This window comes from Thalassophryne amazonica, chromosome 19, assembly GCF_902500255.1.
Source record: "Thalassophryne amazonica chromosome 19, fThaAma1.1, whole genome shotgun sequence".
Lineage (NCBI taxonomy): Eukaryota > Metazoa > Chordata > Actinopteri > Batrachoidiformes > Batrachoididae > Thalassophryne > Thalassophryne amazonica.
The window spans coordinates 49,153,310-49,175,863 of NC_047121.1; the positions used below are offsets into that span (position 1 = coordinate 49,153,310).

The window sequence follows — 22,554 nt, forward strand, 5'->3', positions numbered from 1 at the left end:
TGTACTTGTGCGTCTAATGGTATGAGTGGGTTAGTGCAGTGTTTTTCAACCTTTTTTGAGTCGCGGCACCCTTTTTATATTTACAAAATCCTGCGGCACACCACCAACTAAAATAATATTATAATGCTATTACCTCTGGTTTTGCGCAAAACCCAATTATCGCAATAGAAAATCGATACAGAAAACATCGCATTTTGAAAATCCTCAAGCATTTTGCGCTCTGATCTCAAGTAGGGCTGTCACGATTAGAAATTTCTGGAGACGATTAATTGTCAGACAAATAATTGCGATTGACGAATATATTGTCTATTTTTTTTTCTTTTTTTCCCCTTCTTTATATTCTACTATTGTAGTATAATTACACAACTCTGGAAGAACGTTTGGCTTCTGTGAGCGGAGAAACTGGGAATGGTGCAACATTTTTATTTTTATCTTCATTTTACATACAGTCCCAACTTTTTCTGATTTGTGGTTGTTTCTGTTGCATTTCTGAAATTGTTTCTCCTCATCAGTCACGTTTTGTGCTTAAACACTACATTAAGCTCAAGACTGAACAAATAAATACCTTTGGAAAATAACAGCTGTTAAAGTTCAGAGTTCTCACCTGCTTTTTGTGATCTGTGCGTCTGAACATTGTTTTTTTTTTGTGTATCTCAGTTCATTCATATATTCTCATTTTTTAAATATGTTTTTAAAGATATCTGACCGTTTATTTCATCTCATGATCTCATAAATTCAGCATAGGACGCGCACATGGTGTGAACAGGACGGTAACGGCAGAATCACACCTTTAGACAAAGTTCAGAGAGAAGTAAAAGCTTCACGTTTTCGTTTTGTTAACATGTTCACTCCATTTAAAATCCTCTCTCTGCTCCGCGCTCGCTGCGCACTGAACATGTCGCGCCTGCATTCAGGAATCTCCCTCACCCACCCCCTCCCCTCCCTGACCCACCCCCTCCCTCACCCACCCCCTCCCCTCCCTCACCCACCCCCTCCCTCACCCACCCCCTCCCCTCCCTGACCCAGCCCCTCCCTCGCAGTCTGCAGCCTGTTAACTCCGCGCGCGTGCACACACAGGCACAGACACACACACCGACAGCTCCGCATTTTAGACGGCTTTTGAAGGAGACGGCCACTGTTTTAATCGGCCGTCAGCCTCCTTGTTATTGTCCCGCCTTAAGACGAGAGCGAGGCTGCAGCACAATGACGTCAGATTCTGAGTCGTTTTATGCTTTGTGGATAAAATAAATAATTCACAGTAATCGCGAATATGAAAAATAATCGCGAATATGAAAAATACCCACGGCACCCCTGACGATCGATCACGGCACCCTCACGGCACCCCGGTTGAGAATCACTGGGTTAGGGGATGGTGGTGGTGGGCAGGGGGGCCGGGGGGGGGGGGTGGTATTGTCCCTACCAAAGATGAGACCAAACCTACGCCCTTGAGAGTGGCCGTTGTTTTGGGGGTGTTTGTCAGGAAAATGACAATTTCTCTACATTGATTACAGACCCTGCAGCGGGTCCTTTATCAACTTTTCTGCAGCGCGGCTTTGCTTTGAACCTTGAACCAATCGAAGCCGTGGTTCCCAGATTGAAGCAATGCTTCGATCGATTGCTTCGTTTTCTCTTAATTTTCCCCCACTAAAACCCTAAAGAGCATACGACTGTGAGTATTATTTACCTTTTCTATGTTAAACCGACCTGTTATGGTCTTCTGAAACAGTTGATAGATGTATTTTATAACTTGAAAACGGGATCGATGCTAACGCATTAGCATGTCTATGGCATTTTCAATGTTAAAAGTTAGCATTTAGCAATTGCAGCCGTCGTCACGTTCGAATGCATTTGTTTTCAAATTGTAATATTCCTTAAATGTATTTTTGCTTATATATTAATAATCTAATGATTATTATATGCAATTTTAGAGAAAGAGACAAAAAGAACCTGAATAGAAACACAACAGAAAATATATAATAGCAACTAACAATGAACATAAATAAATACATAAATAAAGAAAGAAAGAAAGAAATAAGTGTTTCCTGTGAACACCTAGTGACTCTCACACCTCCATTTCATCCCTGTCTTATTTAAGTTTAATGACTGTTTGTTTCGGTCAAACCATATTTTCAGTTTGATAATTTCTTCCGTGATTTCCTCCAGAACTATCTGCCAAACTAGAAAACTGCTGCGTCCTAGTAAGAGCAGAATACTACTGGAATGAATTTGAATAAGGAAAGTTGTATTTTTTTTGTTTTCCTCACCTAAATGGATACTCCAGTTTATTGTCTGGAATAGTCCCAGATTGTATTTCAGAGCTTCTAGAATTCCAACCTTTTTGTGCAGGTGGTGTTGGGGGGTAATTTTGTGTTTCAGCTTTTTTTTGTTTTTCACCACTTTCATCCCTGAATATGAGTTGTGATTCACTTTTGTGTGGATTAAAGTTACTAACTGGGACTCCTGTCTCGTTGCGAGAAAGAAGCGAGAATCGTCCTCCGTTCTGTTCACACAGCTCCAAACGTTGCGCGGCTCTCTGACGAGTCAAGATAGAATGATAGAATCCAGTCTGATTTAATAACTTCAAAGCGAAACACCGTTTTACTTTTATTTATGTCCAGAGATCAAGGATACAGTGACTAATTTCATATTTATTAAGATTATTTATTTAATAATATTATTAATATTATTAATTAATATTATTAATATTATTAATATTATTTAAGAATTATTTATTAAGACTCAAGGAAATACATAGAAAACCTGTAAAGCCTACTTTTAGTACAAAATTCACGAGGTATCAATAAGGGAATCGATAAGGAATCGGATCGATAAGCAGAATCGATAATGGCATCGATATCAATAAAATCTTATCAATACCCATCCCTATGCATGAAACACACAGGCTCAGACCAACCACAGCAGACAGTGATTGGTTTTCTTGACCAAGCCTTAAAGAACTGATTGTGTTCGATTTATCTTTACTGTCTTGCTCCATACTTTAGCATGCATAGCAATGTTGCTTGTGCAGCTAATTTTTTTTTAAAATCTATAATAGAAGAGCACGGTTTGATGAATAAAAACCTGCGGGACGTGCGCTGTGTTTGCTTTGCAGTTGTTGCTCTGTACTTGGCAGCCTGTCTGCATGCACTAATGACTGCAATTAACTCTAAACGCATTAGTCATAACTCTTCAATGAAAAATATAGCACATGGGAAGCACACAGTCGTGTAATCCAGCACATGATGAATGTAATTATTGAAAATTAACCGATTTAATGATGTTGGAAAACGTTTTATGCACTGACCCACAATTTTAGTTTTGCAAGGGAACTCCTGCATTGCAATCAGATGTCAATCTCGAGTCCTGTAAATAAAAAAAGAAAAACCACATATGGAAATGTCATACTACAAATAAAGCCTTAATAACTCAGGGGTCTGGATTTCACACATAGCGCACAACAGTTAAGTATAGTTAAAGACAGACCGAACAGTTTTTCACTTATCTTAGCAAGTGCTGCAGGCAAACAGATCATTGTACTTCGATTAGTTAAAAAATTTGCGCAACAAAATCTTCTTACACAGCAGTGAATCGTTACGAGTCATTAGAACTTCTAGCGTTACATCTCTTCTGACTGTAGATTCTTTGCACAAATTCCTTGACTCACTTCTACATCCGTCCTCTGAATACCAATGCATTGGGGTTCTGAGACAATCTGATTGATGTAATAACATGCCTACAAAAAACACACCTGAATAATGTGGAGAATTAATCTAACATCTTTACACTCAGCGCCCTGGTTTGCTATGATATTCCTCCTCGGTTATTAGGAATGTGAGTTTGGACACGCCCCAGATGGATTTGTACAACACATTTTGTGCCTGCCCTCAAGCTAGAGCTCTATTTCAGAGCTCTCGTGAAAATTGTAATTCCAATAGTCATGGCAACAGAGGGGCAAAGCTAATTATTGCCATTTTGTTATTTTTGTTGGGTTTTTTTTCTTTCAAATCCAATATTGCCATAGCGTTATCTCTGCTAAGGTTTAACAAGTTGTCCATCTCCTTCTCGTTTAAGTTTTTGAAATACACACCTTTCCATAGAGCATATTTTCAATTTGCTACATCAAATTGTATAATTTGGAGAGTGATGGAAACCGGTCTACTTTGACTTGGATCTGCTCTGATATTCTGTGTAGATTGTGAGAACCAAGAGGAATTGATGTTGGGGCTTTGTGGCTTCCGAAATCAGATTTCACAATATTTTTGGACTTTGATTTGAAAATCCGAAATGACTGCAGAGCCCCACCCCCTTTCACACATTATCTCTCTCTCTCTCTCTCACACACACACACACACACACACACACACACACACACACACACACACACACACACACACACACACACACACACACACACACACACACACACACACACACACACACACACACACACACACACAAAATACGACTGTATTTAACTGGAGTGGAGTTTTCTGCTTTCCTCCTCTAACTCCACTGTTCAGTAATTACATCTCCCAGGATTTGGGCTTCATTTGTTGTCCAGTGAGGAGGCAAAATTTCCAGCACACTGAAGGAAACAAATTGGCCGTACAACGCAGCTGGTCTAACAACTGTCTTGTAGACTTTCCCCTTCACTCTTGCAGATATTCTTCAATCACAGATCACTCCTGACACCTTTCTCCACCCACTCCACCCTACCTGCACTCTCTTCCTCGTTTCTACCACACTCTCATTACTTTGGACAGTTGACCGCAGTATTTAAACTCATCTACTTTCACTACTTCTACTCCTTGTAACTGCACTATTCCACTTGGCTCCCTCTCATTCACACATATGCTCAGTCTTGCTCCAACTGACTTTCATTCCCCTTCTCTCCAGAGCAAATCTCCACATTTCCAGGCTAGACTCAACCTGCTCTTTACTCTCACTACAGATCACAATGTCATCTGCAAACATCATAGTCCATGGAGACTCCTGTGTGATCTCATCCGTCAACCTGTCCGTCACTAACACCATTGTGAACAAGAAAGGACTCAGAGGTGATCCTTGATGTAATCCCACCTCCACCTTGAATGAATCAGTCATTCCTAGTGTGCATCTCACCACTGTCACACTATCCTTGTACATATCCTGCACTACCCTCACATGCTTCTCTGCCACTCCAGACTTCCTCATATAATACCACAGCTCTTCTCTTGGCAGCCTGTCATAAGCTTTCTCTAACTCCACAAACACACAATGTAACTCCTCCTGGCCTTCTCTATACTTCTGCATCTGTAGTGCTCTTTCTTGGCATGAAACCATATTGCTGCTCACAGATCTTCACCTGTTTTCTAAGCTTAGCTTCTACTACTCTTAACCATTTCATACTGTGGCTGATCAACTTTATGCCTCTGTAATTACTACAGCTCTGCACATCACTCGTTCTTAAAAATAAATCATTTTCTTCACTCATCAGCTCCTCAAAACATTCTCTCCACCTTTTCAATACACTCTTCCTTACTATTCAACTTCTTGTACAGCTCGCTAAATGCCTTTTTCTTAGCTTTTGCCACTTTTCTTTTTGCCTTACACTGCATTTTCTTGTACTCCAGTGTACTTTCTTCATCTATCTGACTGTCCCAATTTTTTTTTTCTTCAACCTCTTTCTCCTTATGCTTTCCTGGACATTCCTTCCACCACCAAGTCTCCTTGTCTTCCTCCCGCTGTCTATATGTCACGCTCAGTACCTTCCTGGCTTCACCACATCTGTAGTACTTTTCCAGTTGTCCAAAATTGCTTCCCCTCCATCAAGTGGCTCTCTCTCACCTGCTCAATGAATTTCACACAACAGTCTTCTTCCTTCAGCTTCCACCATCTGATCCTTTGTTGAGCTCTCCCTCTCTTCTACCTACCTGTGGGGGCATATGCACTGATGATATTCATTATCACCCCTTCAATTTCCTACTTCACACTCATCACCCTGTCAGACACTCAATTAACCTCCAACACACTCTTAACATACTCTTCCGTTAAAATGACCCCACACTATTTCTCTTCCTATCCACACCATGATACAATAACTTGAACCCCCCGCCTATGCTCCTGGCCTTACTACCCTTCCACTTGCTCTATTGCACACACAGTATGTCCACCTTTCCCCTCTCCATCATATCAGCCATTTCTCTCCCTTTACCAGTCATACTGCCAACATTCAATGTCCCAACTCTCACTTCCACACTTCTAATATTCCTCTTCTCCCGCTGTCTCTGGACATGTGCTCCACCTCTTCTTCTTTTTCACACAGCAGTAGCCCAATTTCCGTCGGTACCCTGTTGGGCAGTGGCACCAGTGGTGGTCGTTGTTGACCCAGGCCTTGACCGATCATTACAGAAATTCAATTTGTACTCTGCATTTTCATTTTGGCTTCTTTTACGCCTGATGCCCCCCTGGATGCAACCCTACTCATTTATCTGGGCTTGGGACCGGCACTTAGAATGTCATGGCTGTGCACCCCATGTGGCTGGGATGTCACAAATTTTAAGGTTAATTTACTAGCTGTACACCCCATGTGGCTGAGCTGAGGTATGCTCAATAATGCATGATAAAAACAAACACACATAATATCTAATAGAAAAGCAAAATTAATTCATCTTAACTGGTGCCATGCTTTTATGTGTACTGCTGATAATAGAATTTGTGGGATCCCCCAGATGTTACCACATAGCAGTTTATACACACATACTATGAGTGTACAGAGCAGAGGCAGAGTGTGTTTTTTCCAGTAAAAACTGGCATTCCTCAGGGATGCGTTCTGTGTCCTACACTGTTCAGTGTTTGCATGGAGTGGGTGTGGGGTAGGGTTGTAGAAACCAGTGACTTTGGTGCATTTTTTGGTGAGCAACATTTTAGTGACCTTAACTTGGCAGACAATGCCGTGATCTTTGCAGAATCAATGAATACTCTAATTGCAGCACTTGAGAAGTTGAGTAAGGAATCGTGAGCAATGTGTCCTTCAAAATTCTTCCATTAATTCTATGAATGTATACTGTCCACTGAACAATTTTCACACATAGAAGTGGAGGCAGCAGGTGTTATTCCAACTGTTGCATTAGTCACTTGGAACATTTTGTGGTATTTGTGTGTGCAGCGCCAAATCTATTTCCTCATCAGAAAGTCCGCTTAATACATCTTGCTGTGCACCTGCAGAACTCCGCCTTAAAAGGAAAGGTAGATGACACTCTCAGTGATTGCTTTCATGTAAGACTCACAAAATGCCTCTGAATATGTGGAAATGTATCACAGCCCCTTTACACACATTGTGCTGGCTTGTGCTGAGATCTGAAACTGTCTAAATAACAAAAGCTGGATTTCCACTATGATATTTTGAGAATGTTGCCGAAAACACTTTGGTGGAATGAGAGCATTTCCACTGACTGATGGAATGCAACTGCTGAATTTTGTCTTCTTGTTGCAATAACTGTTGCAGCTCTTGCAAAAACAATAATTTTAGTCATTATGGCGATGGAAGGGAAAATCCTGCTAAATATTCCCATTTATGTTTCCATTCCAGTTTTGAGAATTTTGTCTTTTTCGAAGTGTCCGGAAAAATACCTGATAGGAGCCTAACAAATTTTGCCAAATACATGAAGCCATGAAGCGCATTTTCAAGCTGCAACATCAAATTGCTCAATTTTGTGGGTAATGGAAACTCGCCTAATGCACCCAAAAGCATTTGCACTTTGCATTTTGCACATTGGCACAAACTACCGTGGAAATAGCGCACCTCGTGTCTTGAAACTATGTTATAAGAAACAGCCATCGCTGCTTCTGCCTCCTTGAGATATGATGGTGGAAATTTTGCATATTAATTTTCTTTAATGCTGTTTTATTCGATGTGGCAGCTGATAAGAATATCTTGATGACAGCCTGTGTATCCAACACAGCATGACCAAAGCAGATAGAAAAGACTCGCCACAGATATAAAACCTCCCCAGTCACGAAGCTGTAATTAAAATTCCACCCTCTCAGAAAAGTACAAGATCATGTTCATCATGTCAGTTTCATTAAGATGAACTTCTTTTCATTAATCTACAGGTGCAGGATTCTAATTTTGCTTGACATCAAGTCCAAGAGAAGCATCATCATGCCGGAAGATCCAAGAGATTACTGGATATATGAAAGTTGTTAAAGTCAGCAGCTACGTCCGCCTTCAAAGCGACAGATTATTTTGAAATTCTACCACACCGCCTTCACATTGTTTTACTCAGCGGTTATGGACATTCTAGGTGGCGAAACTCCGTGCAATGCTCTATTTCTGAAAAATATTTAATACATGAATCATAAAATAAAGATCAGAGTATCTCTTTCATCAGTGAGGAATGAGCAGAAATACAGTACTGTGCTTCTTCCTAAATTCAGTTTATTCAATTCCAAAATGTCACACTGATGCCATCCTTCCTAACTCTAATTTATTGCACTACTTCATAAAATCACTTACAAGGCTAACTAAAAGGGCACTCATTACGGGCACACATGCCAATGCCTTATGGCTGGATTACTGATCTTGGACAATGACTGCTGTACTATGGTGCTAATTAATGATGTTTGACCCAAATCCATTAATTTGATTGTGAACCTGACCTGTGATCACAAGTGTCATCCTCTGATCTGTGATCTTTGATTACAGAACTTTGATCCTGACCACTAATATTTTATCCTAATTGCAACATTTTGATCCAATCCAGGTTACTGATTGGGAATCTTTGGTCATGCCCCTCAATTTTGATCTGTACCTCTGGTCTTTGATCCTGTTCAGTGACATCTGATCCTTGTTGCTGCTCTTTGATTCTGATCAGTGAATGTCAATTCTGAAAGCAGGTCTTTGATAGTGATTTCTGACTTTTGATCTCTCACCAAAGCTCTTGTTTCCTGATTACTCCTCTTTGATTCTGTTCACTCATCTTGAACATGTTCCGAATGTTTGATCCTGTGTGCCTAATTGGCTGAACTTGACTCTCATCTGAAATCTTGAATCATATCTCCTAATTTTCATTGCTATCTCTGATCTTTGATCTCAGTCTTTGATCCTATCACATGACATTTTGTCCTCTTTGCCGCTCTTTGATTCTAACCACTAACCTTTAATCTGTAATGCTGATGTTTGATAGTGATTCAGTTCAGTTTATTTATACAAATCACAACACAAGACATTTCAAGGTGCCACATAAGAGAAAGGTCTAAACCTTCCCCACCCATGAGCAAGCACACTGGTGTCAGTGGTGAGAAGAAATATGTTCAGCTGTTTTTTGATTATAGGAAGAAACCTCAAGCAGACCATCTACTCTGGCCACACGCCGGACAAATAAAACAAAAAGCACACCAAAGTATTGTGTGAACATATAGTGACAGAAATACTGTAGCAAAGTGTTCACAATGGCAGAAAGGCAACCAGGAGGTGAGGCTCAGAGTCCCAGTTAAATGGACTATAACTGGTGAGTCAGAGATTGTCCTGATGCCAGATCAGTTACTGGAATAAAACATCCCCTAATTCTAAACTCAACTCTGAGATCCCTGATCTTTGATTGCTAATCACAGCTTTTCATTCCTGATTCATCCCGGTCACTTAATGTAATCATGTTTCTAACCTTTGATCCCCATCTCTGACCTTTGATCCACATCTGCAGCAAAAAAAAGTGATGGGCTCTTCCTTGGCCCATGCCCCGCCCTTCCGCAAAGATTAAGTAAAATCCCTTCTTTCATTTGCGTGTAATCCTTATTCTTGTGGGAGGTAAAACCAGTGAATGCACCTGGTTTTTACGTATATTAACACTGCTGAATGAGAACATTCAGCAAGCCAGAGAACCATCGTGTTAACAAAAACAAATCAAGGAGCAATTACTGATTTGAGCCCTGAATTGGTCATACACTCAGAAAATATGAATAGAAACGCACAGTAATGAGAGAGAAGCAATTTCAGGCAGATACGCCACTGATTAATGAGACATGAACAGAATTAGATTTGAATATCAATGCTGGCATATTCCTTAAAGTGACATTAATTGTTACCTATGAGATTGGCTCTGCATGTTACAAAACAATCATCAGTGAGCAACCAGAAGAGTGGGAGGCCAAATAACTGCTTAGCGTTTGTGCTGTGTGGCAAGTTTCACAAGCAGCTAATTATCATAATCTAAAAATACTTCAGTCAACAAAATTAAGTTTGTTGCTGTAATGAAAATCAGATGAGTTTATTTTTTTTTTCTACCATGTAATATTTGCATAAATTTCGGTTACTGAGGCTAAAACAAGCATTTGTGGTCATTTTTGTGGGAAAATGTTTTCTAAGAGGAAATTGATATTAGGGGTCTCTGAGTAATTTAAATCCTCGCATTTACGTCTGGGTTCTGGTTGGGCCACTCAAGGATATTCACAGAGTTTTCCTGAAGGCACTCCTTTGATATCTCAGCTGTGTGCTTCGTGTCATTATCTTGCTGAAAGATGAACCCTCGCCCCAGAAATGTTTCTGTACCCTTCCTCGGGCCCCTTCACACATAGCATGAATAAGTAGGAAAAAGGGCAAATTAGGGGAGATGATGGTCTAGTGGTTAAAGCGTTGGTCTTGAGGCCAGAGGATCCTTGGTTCAAATCCCAGCCTGACCGGAAAATCACTAAGGGCAAGGTCCCTCTTATCGAGCGGACAATGCAAGTATGATCCCTCTGTGCCTCTGTATGTGACCCATGGTCACAGATGTACAGTCTTGAAATGATATGAATGAAGCAGTGCACTCCCATTATGTCTTATTATGTCCAGCTGGGTATATGAATTTACCCCAGGTGGACTCCAATTAAGCTGTAGAAACAGCTCAAGGATGATCAGTGGAAACATGTGATCTATTAGTATTTTTTTATTATAATTAATAAATTTGCAAAAAATCTAAAAAAAAAAAAAAAAATAACATTGTTATTATGGGGTATTGTGTGTGTAGAATTTATAGGGAAAAAAATTGTCAATTTTGGAATAAGGCTGTAAAATAATGTGGGGAAAAGTAACAGAATAACAATGTAACAAAATGTTGAAAAAGTGAAGTACTATGAATACTTTCCAGATGCACTGGACTGAACATACATACTGCTCAGTCAAGCATAGACAAAAAAATGAAAAATGAATATAAATGTCTATTAGCACAAACAGCATTTTCAGACATCCTGCAGCAAAAGAGAAAATCCTTTTTTTAACTGAGATGAGGGTTGCTGTTTAGCATAAACTCTTGATCATTGTGCAACTTTGCATTCTTTTAATGGTGAAAAGCAAATTTTCTGAATCTTAACCAAGCCCCCCCCAACATCTCAATTTAATAATAGCCACAGCTATTTCTGTAATTAGTGCCAATCATTTTCAAGTGCATAAAATAAAACAAAAGTGTTGCTTCAGATATAAATACCAAGTGAGGTACTGTGTGGTTCTGTGAGATCCTGCAACTGGAACTAGTATGAGGCAACTATAAACTGCAGGACTTGAACAGGGGGTTGCACCAGGTGTAAATGCACAATGTCATGAAAATTGAAAGTTTATCCCGCGATGAACATGAGTGTATTAGCAAATGTTTGTCAATATATGAGATTCTGTAACATCCTGTGTGTAAGGCTAACATGTCAGGTCTGTAGACCAGGTAGGTTGGTCACTACCAGCCAGGGTGGCAAAGCTTTGATACGGCATTTTGGTCACCTAACTATGGGGACTTGAAAAACATACAGTAGCCATCCTAGGGTGTTAACTGTAGCCACGTTGGGGTCAATGAAGGATTACATGAAATTAAAATTTAAAAAATGCTTCATTCATATTGAGGAGTACAAAACATTGTTTGTCTGATCATAAAGATTCCAAAAAGGTATAGCTTGGGCTATCTATGACTGAACAGTATGAAGTTATGGGTAAAAACTGCAAAAATGGTGACACAGGACAATTTCAGCTTGATGCCCAAATGAGCTAAAAGGATTCTTAAATAGAATGTTTTGGCCATGTTGAATGTTTGGTCTGCACAGTAATGGTCATACAAGGTCAGCGTCCACTGGATTCCATGGCATATGACCCGTTACCCCAGTTACACATACCAGACAGATGGTGCAACTATTCCTTTTTTGACACCATATGTGGTACTGACACGCCCACTTTGAGTGGTCTGGCCCAAGGTCTAAGAGTGTCCAAAAGGTTCATCTTTGCAAAGCGTGAATGCTCTCAGAACATTTCTTGCCCTCATTAGATTTTGCTATGTACAAGTGCATAGTTCGACAAAGTGTTGGTACTAAAACCTTAAGATGGACTGGTGGCCTGTCCGAGGTGGACCCTCTTATACCCGTTAAATAAATGGGTACAGAAAATGAATGAATCTTGGTGCTACAACAGCAGGGCAGGAGCTGCTGAGAGATGAGTTTTGGACATACAGTACAATCATACTGGCATCACCATGACTTGGCTCTGACACTAGCTGGGCTAAAATGTCATTCCTACAGTCATTTTACATTGTTTTGACAGTAATGCCTGAAAATGGAATGACTGTTTCATTTGTCTTCCTCCCTCTTTAGCAGCCTCCCTCTTTCCCTCTATTCCTGCTTTGCTCTCTCCTGGAGTAATTCATATGACAGGAGCTCTGGCAAGTGTAATCTTCTTTTAATGAAGACCTGGTGCTGGCACAGGCTTCACACCAATAGTGACTTATGGCTCTCTTCCTCTCATTTCTCTTCCTCTCTCCAATCACTGTGTTTTTGTTATATGGCTGGGGGGGCCTGGCTGCCGGTTTGTTTCTGTTTTTTGGTTTTCCTCCCAGGTGGCGTGCGTTTGGGACTGAGTGGCTGTGTTGCTGAGGCTGTCAGGACCTCACCCTGATCACCTGCGACTCGTCAGGACTCACAGCTGTGGTGCATCTGGATGGATTGGAACATGTTGGCATTTAAGACTGGAGTGCACAGTGTGTATTTGCCAGAGACTCGACCTTGTGACCAGACGGGTGAGATCGTCGTCTCGGGAGCCATCTCATCAACAGCGGATGCTGAGAACGTCCAGGTTTGATGCACAGTCTGTGAAAGAGGAGGGGGTGAGGTTTCACGCTCGTCAGCACACTTCCTGAGGTACGTTAGATTTTGTGACTAACATTTATACAGTCAGTAAATGTGGTGTCCCTCACACCTTATTATATTGAGCTGTTTGTTAGCCATGTATCAGCTGTCACTGCAGTGGAGTTTTGTGAACTGATTGTTCCATGCCTGCAGGTTGGGAAGCTGATCAGTAATCAAGCCAGGAAGTGTTTGCTGTTTGTACACCTTTAAGTGTTCTGTGTGTAGAGTGTGGACTCACATAATGGTTCCTTCTTTCACAGACTCGGTTGTTGCGGCCACCTGGGGGGTGTCGGCGGGGTCCTTGGGTCCGAAACAGCTTCTGGCTCCGGACCGTTAGCGCTGCTGGGAGCGCACCACGCCAGGCCGCACCTTTTATTATATTATCACTGTTATGTATTAAATTCAGTTAGCCTTTGTACCGTGCTCTGCTTATTTCATACTGGGTCCTTCAAACGCTGGTCGGTTCTCCGAGCTGCGTCCGACACATAACAGTAGTCTCTGGCCAAACATCACGGACCCAGCGGTAGCAGAGACGGTAACGCGCCGGGAAGGCGGCAGCAGACGTTCAGTAGTTATCCGGATCAGTTGCGGGTGCTCTCCGCCCGGAAGGTGCGTGTTTGAGAACCCATTACTGGATACTAATTTGTGCTGTCTTGCAGCCGTGTTCCTGTGTTGTGCCTTATCCGTGGGTCGTGGTGGAGTGTGACTGGCGACGGCTTCGCGTCACACTCCGACCGGATAAGAGGTTTAAACGGGAGCTGCAAGAGTGCGTTTGTAATGGGTTCACGCGCACGGCGGAGCTCTGTGGCACGGGTCGCTGGGCTTCCTGTGTTACAGTCGTAGCCCCGTTTCCCCGGACAAAGGTAACTACTGCGTCTGTTGTTTCAGCTCCGGCGTTATTTAGTTGAGCACATTTTGGTTGTGTGTTGCACTCAGCTGCGCACATAAAAGCAGCTCGTTTGTTTTTTCTGTCGCCAAAGGGGTTTTTTTGTTTTTAGCACTCTGGCTCCCCCTAGTGGTGACTGAATCACGTTACCGTCAAGCTCTTGAGTAGGAACAGGTGTGTTCCATTTGGTTGAGCTTGACGGTATAACTCACTGATTTGTTTTGTGTTAGTTCATTTTGTGTGGGTGTTTTTTTGAGTTGGTTTTTGTGTGGGATTTTATTTTTTGTTGTCCACTATTTGTCTGGGGTTGTGACCCTGCAGCCTGTCTGAAAAAGAACAAAAAAAACAAAAAAAAACAAAAAAGGGACCCAAACAACTGTGTGTTGGTCTGTTTGTTTTTTCTTTTATTTCTTTTTGTTTCACATCCGCAGGGTTACATGGAACGGTCCCCTGGGGGGTGATGGGGTGGTACTTGGGTTGTTTTTTCTCTTTGTTTTTTGTTATGCCCTCTCTTCTCCTCTGACTCCAGCCGGGTGTGCCGTGGTGTCGGCATTGCTGGAGGGGTGCAGTTGGGTTGTGCTGGGCGTTTCCCAGGTAGCCTCTGCACCCGGGAGGGGAGGGGGGGGGTTTGGGGTATCTTTTTGTTTCCCCCCCCCTGTTTCCGCCCTCAGGGTTTGACTGTGGTGTCCTCTGGGGGGGAAAGGGCTGTAGGCCCATCTAGCCATGGACGGCCGGGGCTGGGTCCATTGGTCATGAGGGGAGGCGTCTCCTGGGGTTGACGAGTGGTCCTCTGGGAGGCGCTGGTAGTCCCCGTGGGTGACGTTGGATCCCAGAGGGACCTCGGTCGTGGTTATTACTCCTGGAGCTGGCGGGAGGCCCTCTGGGGGGTGTTGGTCCCTACATGTCGTTTGGGGGGGAGGAGGGGGGGTATTTTAGCATTTTTGTTTGTAAACTCAAGTTTGGGTTTTTCTTTTCTCCTGTTTTTCTTTTCTCCCCTTCCCTGGGGTTTGATGGGACGGTCCCCTGGGGAGGGGGGGGTGTTTTGGTTGTTTGTGTTTTGTTTTATGACTAATTACACATGTTTGGATAAAGGCTGACCGCACAGGTGTAAGAACTCCTGGCCACACCTGTGCTAAGAGACTGTCAGAAACAAGGGCAAAGATGCAGCCAGTTCAGCCAGTCTGTTGGAGGATGAACGCAGACGCGGTTTCCAGCCATGGTCCCTGGAGGGGGGTGTTTCTCCTGGGCCAGGTGTGTGTGGTCGCCGGGAGGCTTCCCGTGAGGGTGGGGTACTGTTATATGGCTGGGGGGGCCTGGCTGCCGGTTTGTTTGTGTTTTTTGGTTTCCTCCCAGGTGGCGTGCGTTTGGGACTGAGTGGCTGTGTTGCTGAGGCTGTCAGGACCTCACCCTGATCACCTGCGACTCGTCAGGACTCACAGCTGTGGTGCATCTGGATGGATTGGAACATGTTGGCATTTAAGACTGGAGTGCACAGTGTGTATTTGCCAGAGACTCGACCTTGTGACCAGACGGGTGAGATCGTCGTCTCGGGAGCCATCTCATCAACAGCGGATGCTGAGAACGTCCAGGTTTGATGCACAGTCTGTGAAAGAGGAGGGGGTGAGGTTTCACGCTCGTCAGCACACTTCCTGAGGTACGTTAGATTTTGTGACTAACAGTTATACAGTCAGTAAATGTGGTGTCCCTCACACCTTATTATATTGAGCTGTTTGTTAGTCATGTATCAGCTTTCACTGCAGTGGAGTTTTGTGAACTGATTGTTCCATGCCTGCAGGTTGGGAAGCTGATCAGTAATCAAGCCAGGAAGTGTTTGCTGTTTGTACACCTTTAAGTGTTCTGTGTGTAGAGTGTGGACTCACATAATGGTTCCTTCTTTCACAGACTCGGTTGTTGCGGCCACCTGGGGGGTGTCGGCGGGGTCCTTGGGTCCGAAACAGCTTCTGGCTCCGGACCGTTAGCGCTGCTGGGAGCGCACCACGCCAGGCCGCACCTTTTATTATATTATCACTGTTATGTATTAAATTCAGTTAGCCTTTGTACCGTGCTCTGCTTATTTCATACTGGGTCCTTCAAACGCTGGTCGGTTCTCCGAGCTGCGTCCGACACATAACAGTTTTCATCTGATGCTCCACCAACTCTATATTCCTCATCTTTTCTATCTCATCACTCCCCGTCGTCTCTAACCCGATACTTTCTGCACCTTTTATCATCTTCTCTGCCTAACTGTCACCTTCTATTTTTGTTTAAATCCTCCTCTCCGACTCCTGCAGTCCCAGCACCATGAAGAAGAAAAGCGAGCTCTCAGCCGGGAGATCATCGTCCTCAACAACCACCTGATGGAGGCCAAGATCACCATCAATAAACTCAGAGAGGATAACGTGAGTTTACCCTGTCAGTGCTGTGAATGTGCTTCAAGCAGGGTTTTGGTAACTGATTTTTGTGAAAGACTTGTTTGAGACTGAGGACAAACCCACATGCTTTTGCCTGCAAATCATATGCTGTATATTTTGTGGACAAACCCTCTATGACATCACCTATAGGCTCTCTGACGTGTGGTCTACAAGCACAAATAGGTTGGTTCAATGCCCGGCCAACCAATAAATGGGTGAAGAGATGAAGTGTGGGTAAGACTGGTGTGACCCGGGCAGGACAAGTGAAGCCTGAACACGCCCCTCATTTCAGAGTTCCCAAACACGCTAAGGCTAACAGGCTAACTCTGTTTCAGGTGTTTTATTAACGCATATTTTTGCGGACTGGTCAGTGGTTTTAATAACAGGTGGCTTGTGGTGGGTAAAACAAAGTATGCCCGGCCTACGGTTCATTTCACAGTAACTGGCTATTTTCTACAACGGCATTTTAGGGCCACGTTGAATTTTTTTTTTTTAGACTTCGAGAATAAAGTCGTAATATTACAAGAATAAAGTTGTAATTTTACGAGAAAACTCGTAATCGTGAAAGAGAAGAATAGCTTAATTCCGGAAATGAAACATTGACAGCACACAAAACAGCCTCCGTGACGCTTCTCTGTTGCGCCGCATCCACGTCAAACTTCTATAAAACGATTTTGCTTGTTCATAAACCCAACTTTGAGGCACTGTTTAGTTCCAAAAAAAAAAAAAAAACATCTAAGGCTGCTTCCACATGATAGTGTTAGCCTACGTTAGCTGTGCTGATGTGTGTCAACCGGGAAACTTGTTTTTTCTCATAAAAATATGACTTTATTCTCGTAAAATTACGACTTTATTCTTGCAATATTATGACTTTTTTTCAGAAAATTACAACTTTATTCTCGTAATATTACAACTTTATTCTCAAAGTCTAAAAAAATAAAAAATTCAATGTGGCCCTAAAATGCCATCATAATTTTCCTATACAGGAAAATAATGAAAATTTAATTTATTATTTTGACATAACCATCAATTAATTAATTGATGTGAGGAATATAGACATAATATCTCAACAGCTAAACAATGCACTCTATCAATTTGTACTTTTAGCAGATGACTTTACCTTGCTGTTACCTCGGGGACTGTAACAGCACTGACATAAACCTCGAAAAACACATGCCATGCATTAACCATGTGCTTTAGTGTGCATATGTTTGCTTACAACTGGATGGTATCCATGTCTTTATACACCAATATGCAACTTTTTTTAATACCTGTCAATAAAGCCAGTAGCACAGTAACATCACTGATTCACATGAAATATACTGGTAAAAATATCTGTGAAACCTATCAATTTGAACAGATCACACTCTCCTGGCTGCCATTTTGTACTTCTCTCTAATGTCAAAGACAGTGAGAGCCACCTACTGGCCAAAAGAGGAACTGAGGGAGGTGTTAAGTCTTCCCAGCAATGGAAAACCTGTTTGGTAACAGCACTGACATGAGACCTTAGGGGACATCGGTATCAACAGAAAAAGTAATACTTTATTGGGCAAATTGCGTACTTACTGCATTGGGGTGTGAATTACATCATTATTCAACTCAAAAATGGTAGTTTTGTTACCAAAATGTAAGAAAATCCTGAATAGAACTCAACTTAATTTTCAACCAATGGGGGAGATCACCATTTCTCATTCATTTTCAATTTCAATTCATCATATTACATTTAGTAATCATGGAGAGAGGTCTTTATTTGGATTAATTTTTAAGAGTATGCATTCTACATCATATTTACACTGATTACAGACCTGAAGAATAAAATAACCTTGTATCAAGCAGGACACAAAATAGTCAATTACTGAGAAATGACCCATACACAATAACAATTGCGCCGTGTATCTAATTTCAATCAAGTTACACATATCTGCTAATAGTGCTAACATATAAGCTAAATAATACTAAAATTTGATTCAACAGAAATACCAGAGCACAGACTATTTAAATGGTCTGTTAGTACAATTAACATCCCAGCAAGGCATATTATCTCAGATATTTGTAATACAATGATCCGAAAAGACAGACACAATTGGTCTACAATAGCTAGCAATCTCTGCTAGCGGGGCTTTACACACAGCTTGCCAGAATATGCTAGCTGTCATTCAAATGACCCAAATTACTTATGGCTTTATGATGAAAGATATCTTAAACTGGGGAGACATTTAAAAAAAAAAATCACTACTCATACAGTTGTCACGAAGGGAGAAACTAGCTATACAGACCACAACAGTTAAACATGTTTATTTCTATTCTTCGGGATTTTAACATGGGTGTGTATGGGGCGTGACTCACTTTTGGAGCCAGCCTCAAGTGGCCATTCAAAGAACTGCAAGATTGGCCAATCAAGTGCTTTGCTTCATTTAACCGGACTGGAGTTTGGGACTTTTTGCAAGCCCACAAATTAGGCAGTAGCCAAGGCCTTTCAGAGTTATTTGTCCTTAACATTCCAGCTTTGTGAACACCAATACTGTATGTCATCACTTCTGCTTTGTTTGCAGCCTTTTATGGGCACCTCATCTTACACAAACTCTGTCACCTCCACCATGGAGGAATCAACTCTAAGCCACTGTGTTTTATAGTGATTATTCTGAAATCAACTGGCGCCCTTGGGGTTGCCAGATGGCGCTTTGGCTGTGTGGACCTGAGCTGAGCTCGGGGCATGTGGCAATCTGCGAGCTCCAGTTCTTTCACATAAATTTGCAGAAATGTCCACTAGGATTCAAATAGGTCCACCAGAATCCAGCTCAGGGCCCGGATGGGGACGAGGAACCCGCAGTGATTCTTACTTTTACTTTGACTTGTACGAGGTCTATTAGATAAAAAACCAGCACTTTTATTTTTTTTTTTAACTATATGGATTTGAATGACGTGCGATTACACCAGTCATGCTTGATGCTCGGTGTAAGGACTTCCCACGGACCGGGACGTCGCGCAGCGCTTCCAGGCGCCGTCGTTGGCCTGTTTCGAGCTGAAAACATCCTAATTTAAGGCTTAATTCACCCAGGACATCGTGTGAGAATAGAGAAGATTCAGAAGAGGCCGGCATGAGGACTTTATGTGGACATTCCACTGTTTAAGGACATTTTTTAATGAAAGACGTGCGCGCAAATTCGCCGAGTCATTTCCGTGACGACTCGGCGAATCTGTGCGCCGCGACAGGAAAAACACCTCCGTGTTGAAAACCATTTGTAAAAGTCAGGCGGCTTTTGATGGCTTTCAACAAGTGAGTAACTGAGAAATTGTTTAACAGCTTGGGCATGTTCCAACTTGCCCGTTAAGGTTTCCAACGGAGGTGTTTTTCCTGTCGCGACCCCCCGCGGTCGGGTCCGGCCCGACATGCGACTCTGCCCGCACGTTCTTTCATTACAAAATGTCCGTTAACAATGGAATGTCCGAATAAACTCCTCATGCTGACTTCTTCTGAAAGTTCTCTGTTCTCTGACGACTTCCTGGGTCAACAGAGCCTGAAATGTGGAAGTTTTCAACTTGAAACGGCGAGACGCTGCCGCCTCGAAGCGCAGATCGCCGTCAGGCGCCGTGGGCCATCCTTACGGCGACACTACCAGACCAAAATCTCTCATCAGCCGTTAAAATTTTTACCGAAAACCAGCTGAATTTATCGAATGGTGTCCACTCAGTTTTGCCTTACAGTTTTGAAAAAATTTTTATCAAACAAAGCAGCAGTCTGAGCCATTCCTAAACAATGAAAAAAAAACGACGAGAGGGTGGGCAACTCCTCACTCAAAGACTGCCCACAGGCGAATGACGTAACCGACAGGCGTGAAAAAACTCTTGCATGCCCACGAGGGTTCAAGCATGTCTGATGTAATCACACGTGATTCAAATCCATATGGTTTTTGAAAAAAATAAGGTCGGATACTTTTCTAATAGACCTCGTATTTTATTACAGATTGTGTGAACTCAAGATATTCTATGTTTGTGTGGTTGGCTTTATTCCATTTGTTAATATGCTTCCATTCCTGCATTTAAGATCTGGAACACATTCTAAAAAAGAAAAAAAAAAAGTTAGTTTGCTAAAGCATTTACGACTTTCTGCTACTTCATTCCTTCTCACAAAACTTTAAACACATTTTAGCATTGAGGATACCAACCAGTGAAATGTTTCAGGTGTTTTTTGTCCCATTTTTCCTGCAAACACATCTTAAGGTGTGCAATATTACGAGGTTACTGTTATTGCATTTTGTTTCAAAATTCTCCACACAGTGTTGGGTACAGGGCAGAACTGCAGACAAGCCAGTCCATTATCTGTACCATCTTCTTCCACAGCCATACCTTTGTAAAGGGAATGTGGAATGTGCAGAATGTGGTTTTATTGAAAACTGCACAGACATCCCTGGAAGGCAACATATGTTGCTCTAAAATCTCAATCAACTTTTCTGCATCAATGCTGTCATCACAGAAGTGTATCTTACCTTTGCCAAAGGCACCAACACAACCCTCATACCATGACAGACTGTGGCTTTTGGACTTGTTGCTGCTAACAGACTGGATGGTCCTTTTCACCTTTGGTCTGGAGCACACCACAACATTTCTGCCAAAAATGATCTTGAATTCATCTGACCACAAGACATATTTCCACTATGTGATGGTCCAACCCAGATGTCTCTGAGCCCAGACAGTTAACGGCTAACATAATTCCACACAAAACATGAAGGATCTTGGGTTCATACAGTATGGAGTGAAACAGACGTCAAGGTAAACGTCAGAATCACTGGTGGGGGGAGTATTTTCCATACTGTCCCACCAACATTTTGTGATTTGGGGCTGTAGAATAATAAATAGTATTAATGAGTATTGAACAGGAGTATTGCATAGAAAGCTCAATATGAAGATGAGCTTTTATTTAAGAAATAAATCCTGTTTTATTTTCAGTACTCAGAATAAATTTGTGGAAGCTACTTTTCTCTTTCTGATCGATTATAGTGACACTGTATATGCAAGCAGCCTCCTCCATTTTACATAGCCTTGATTTAGTGCACTATGCATATATACGCTTCATTACCAATGCAGCGTCCCTCACAAACTGTATTGTTTATGATCTGCTGGGTTGGATGTCACTGAACGCTCGAGGACAGCTTCCCGTTGTACCCTAACCCTGTGTCAGCTTGGGCAGTTACCAGCTACATTACTCCAAGTGGTTGCTTTTTAATTTACTCCAGGTTTTGACAGATCAAAGGAAAGGTATATTTTCTACTATGCACCATTGGCATGAAACAAATTAGAAAACTAAAGGTCAATACATTTTTATCAATGACTGAATTAAAGGGCATTGTAAAGAATGTGGTGATGAGATATGCTTGTTTTTTTCACAAAGTGAAGCCTTCGACCATCAGAACAATTTACTAAGAGATGGGCCTGATAGGCTTATTTCTGTGCCAGCTACATGCTAATATGAAAAGCCATTGTTGTCATTGGTTCAGATATTTGAAATGTGGCATTTTTATAATTTTGCCTCTGTGTACCGCTACAATGGACTTGAAATGAAACGATCAAGATGGACTTATAGCTTATATTTTTAGCTTTAATTCAAAGTGTTCAGTAAAAAATATTGCATGAATCATGAAGGAATTACTCATTTTTATTGTATTTCTTAAATACTGATGCAAATTAAGTGGAATACATATTCAGTCACTTGGAAATGCTCATGCTGCAACCCCCTGAATAATTGCCTGTAAAAAGTGAAGAATTATATCTACTACCATAAGCAACAGGTTGATCATTGTGGTGTATCAGTGTTCTCAAAATGGAGCAATATCTCCACCTGGTGGACATTTATCATTAAAGTAGGTATGACAGAATTAATGCACGTACAATAGAATTTCACCAAGATCTTTGGTTAATACTAGCCCCCAGATTTAGTTTGTCATTTACTTATGGCCTCTGAAAATGGAGGCACTATCCATAAAAATGGCTGTAATTTTTGAATTCGTCAATATGATATTTTTGTTAAACTCCATGAATTAAAGGTGTGAAAATCTACACTAAAAGGACATATTTGTTTCATTTCAACTTCATTATGGTGACGTACAGAGGAAAAATAACAAATTGTGTCACTGTCTGAATATTTGT

General features: G+C 41.8%; 1 protein-coding gene across 1 annotated transcript in view; it reads left to right on the plus strand.

The window, feature by feature from the left end:
• Nucleotides 1-22,554, plus strand: part of LOC117500643 (brain-enriched guanylate kinase-associated protein) — a 108,607-nt gene that overhangs the window by 77,681 nt on the left and 8,372 nt on the right. The window contains exon 5 of the mRNA XM_034159388.1: nt 16,291-16,398. Within this exon, the coding sequence (XP_034015279.1) occupies nt 16,291-16,398 (108 nt within the window). The remainder of the gene's footprint in view (nt 1-16,290; nt 16,399-22,554) is intronic.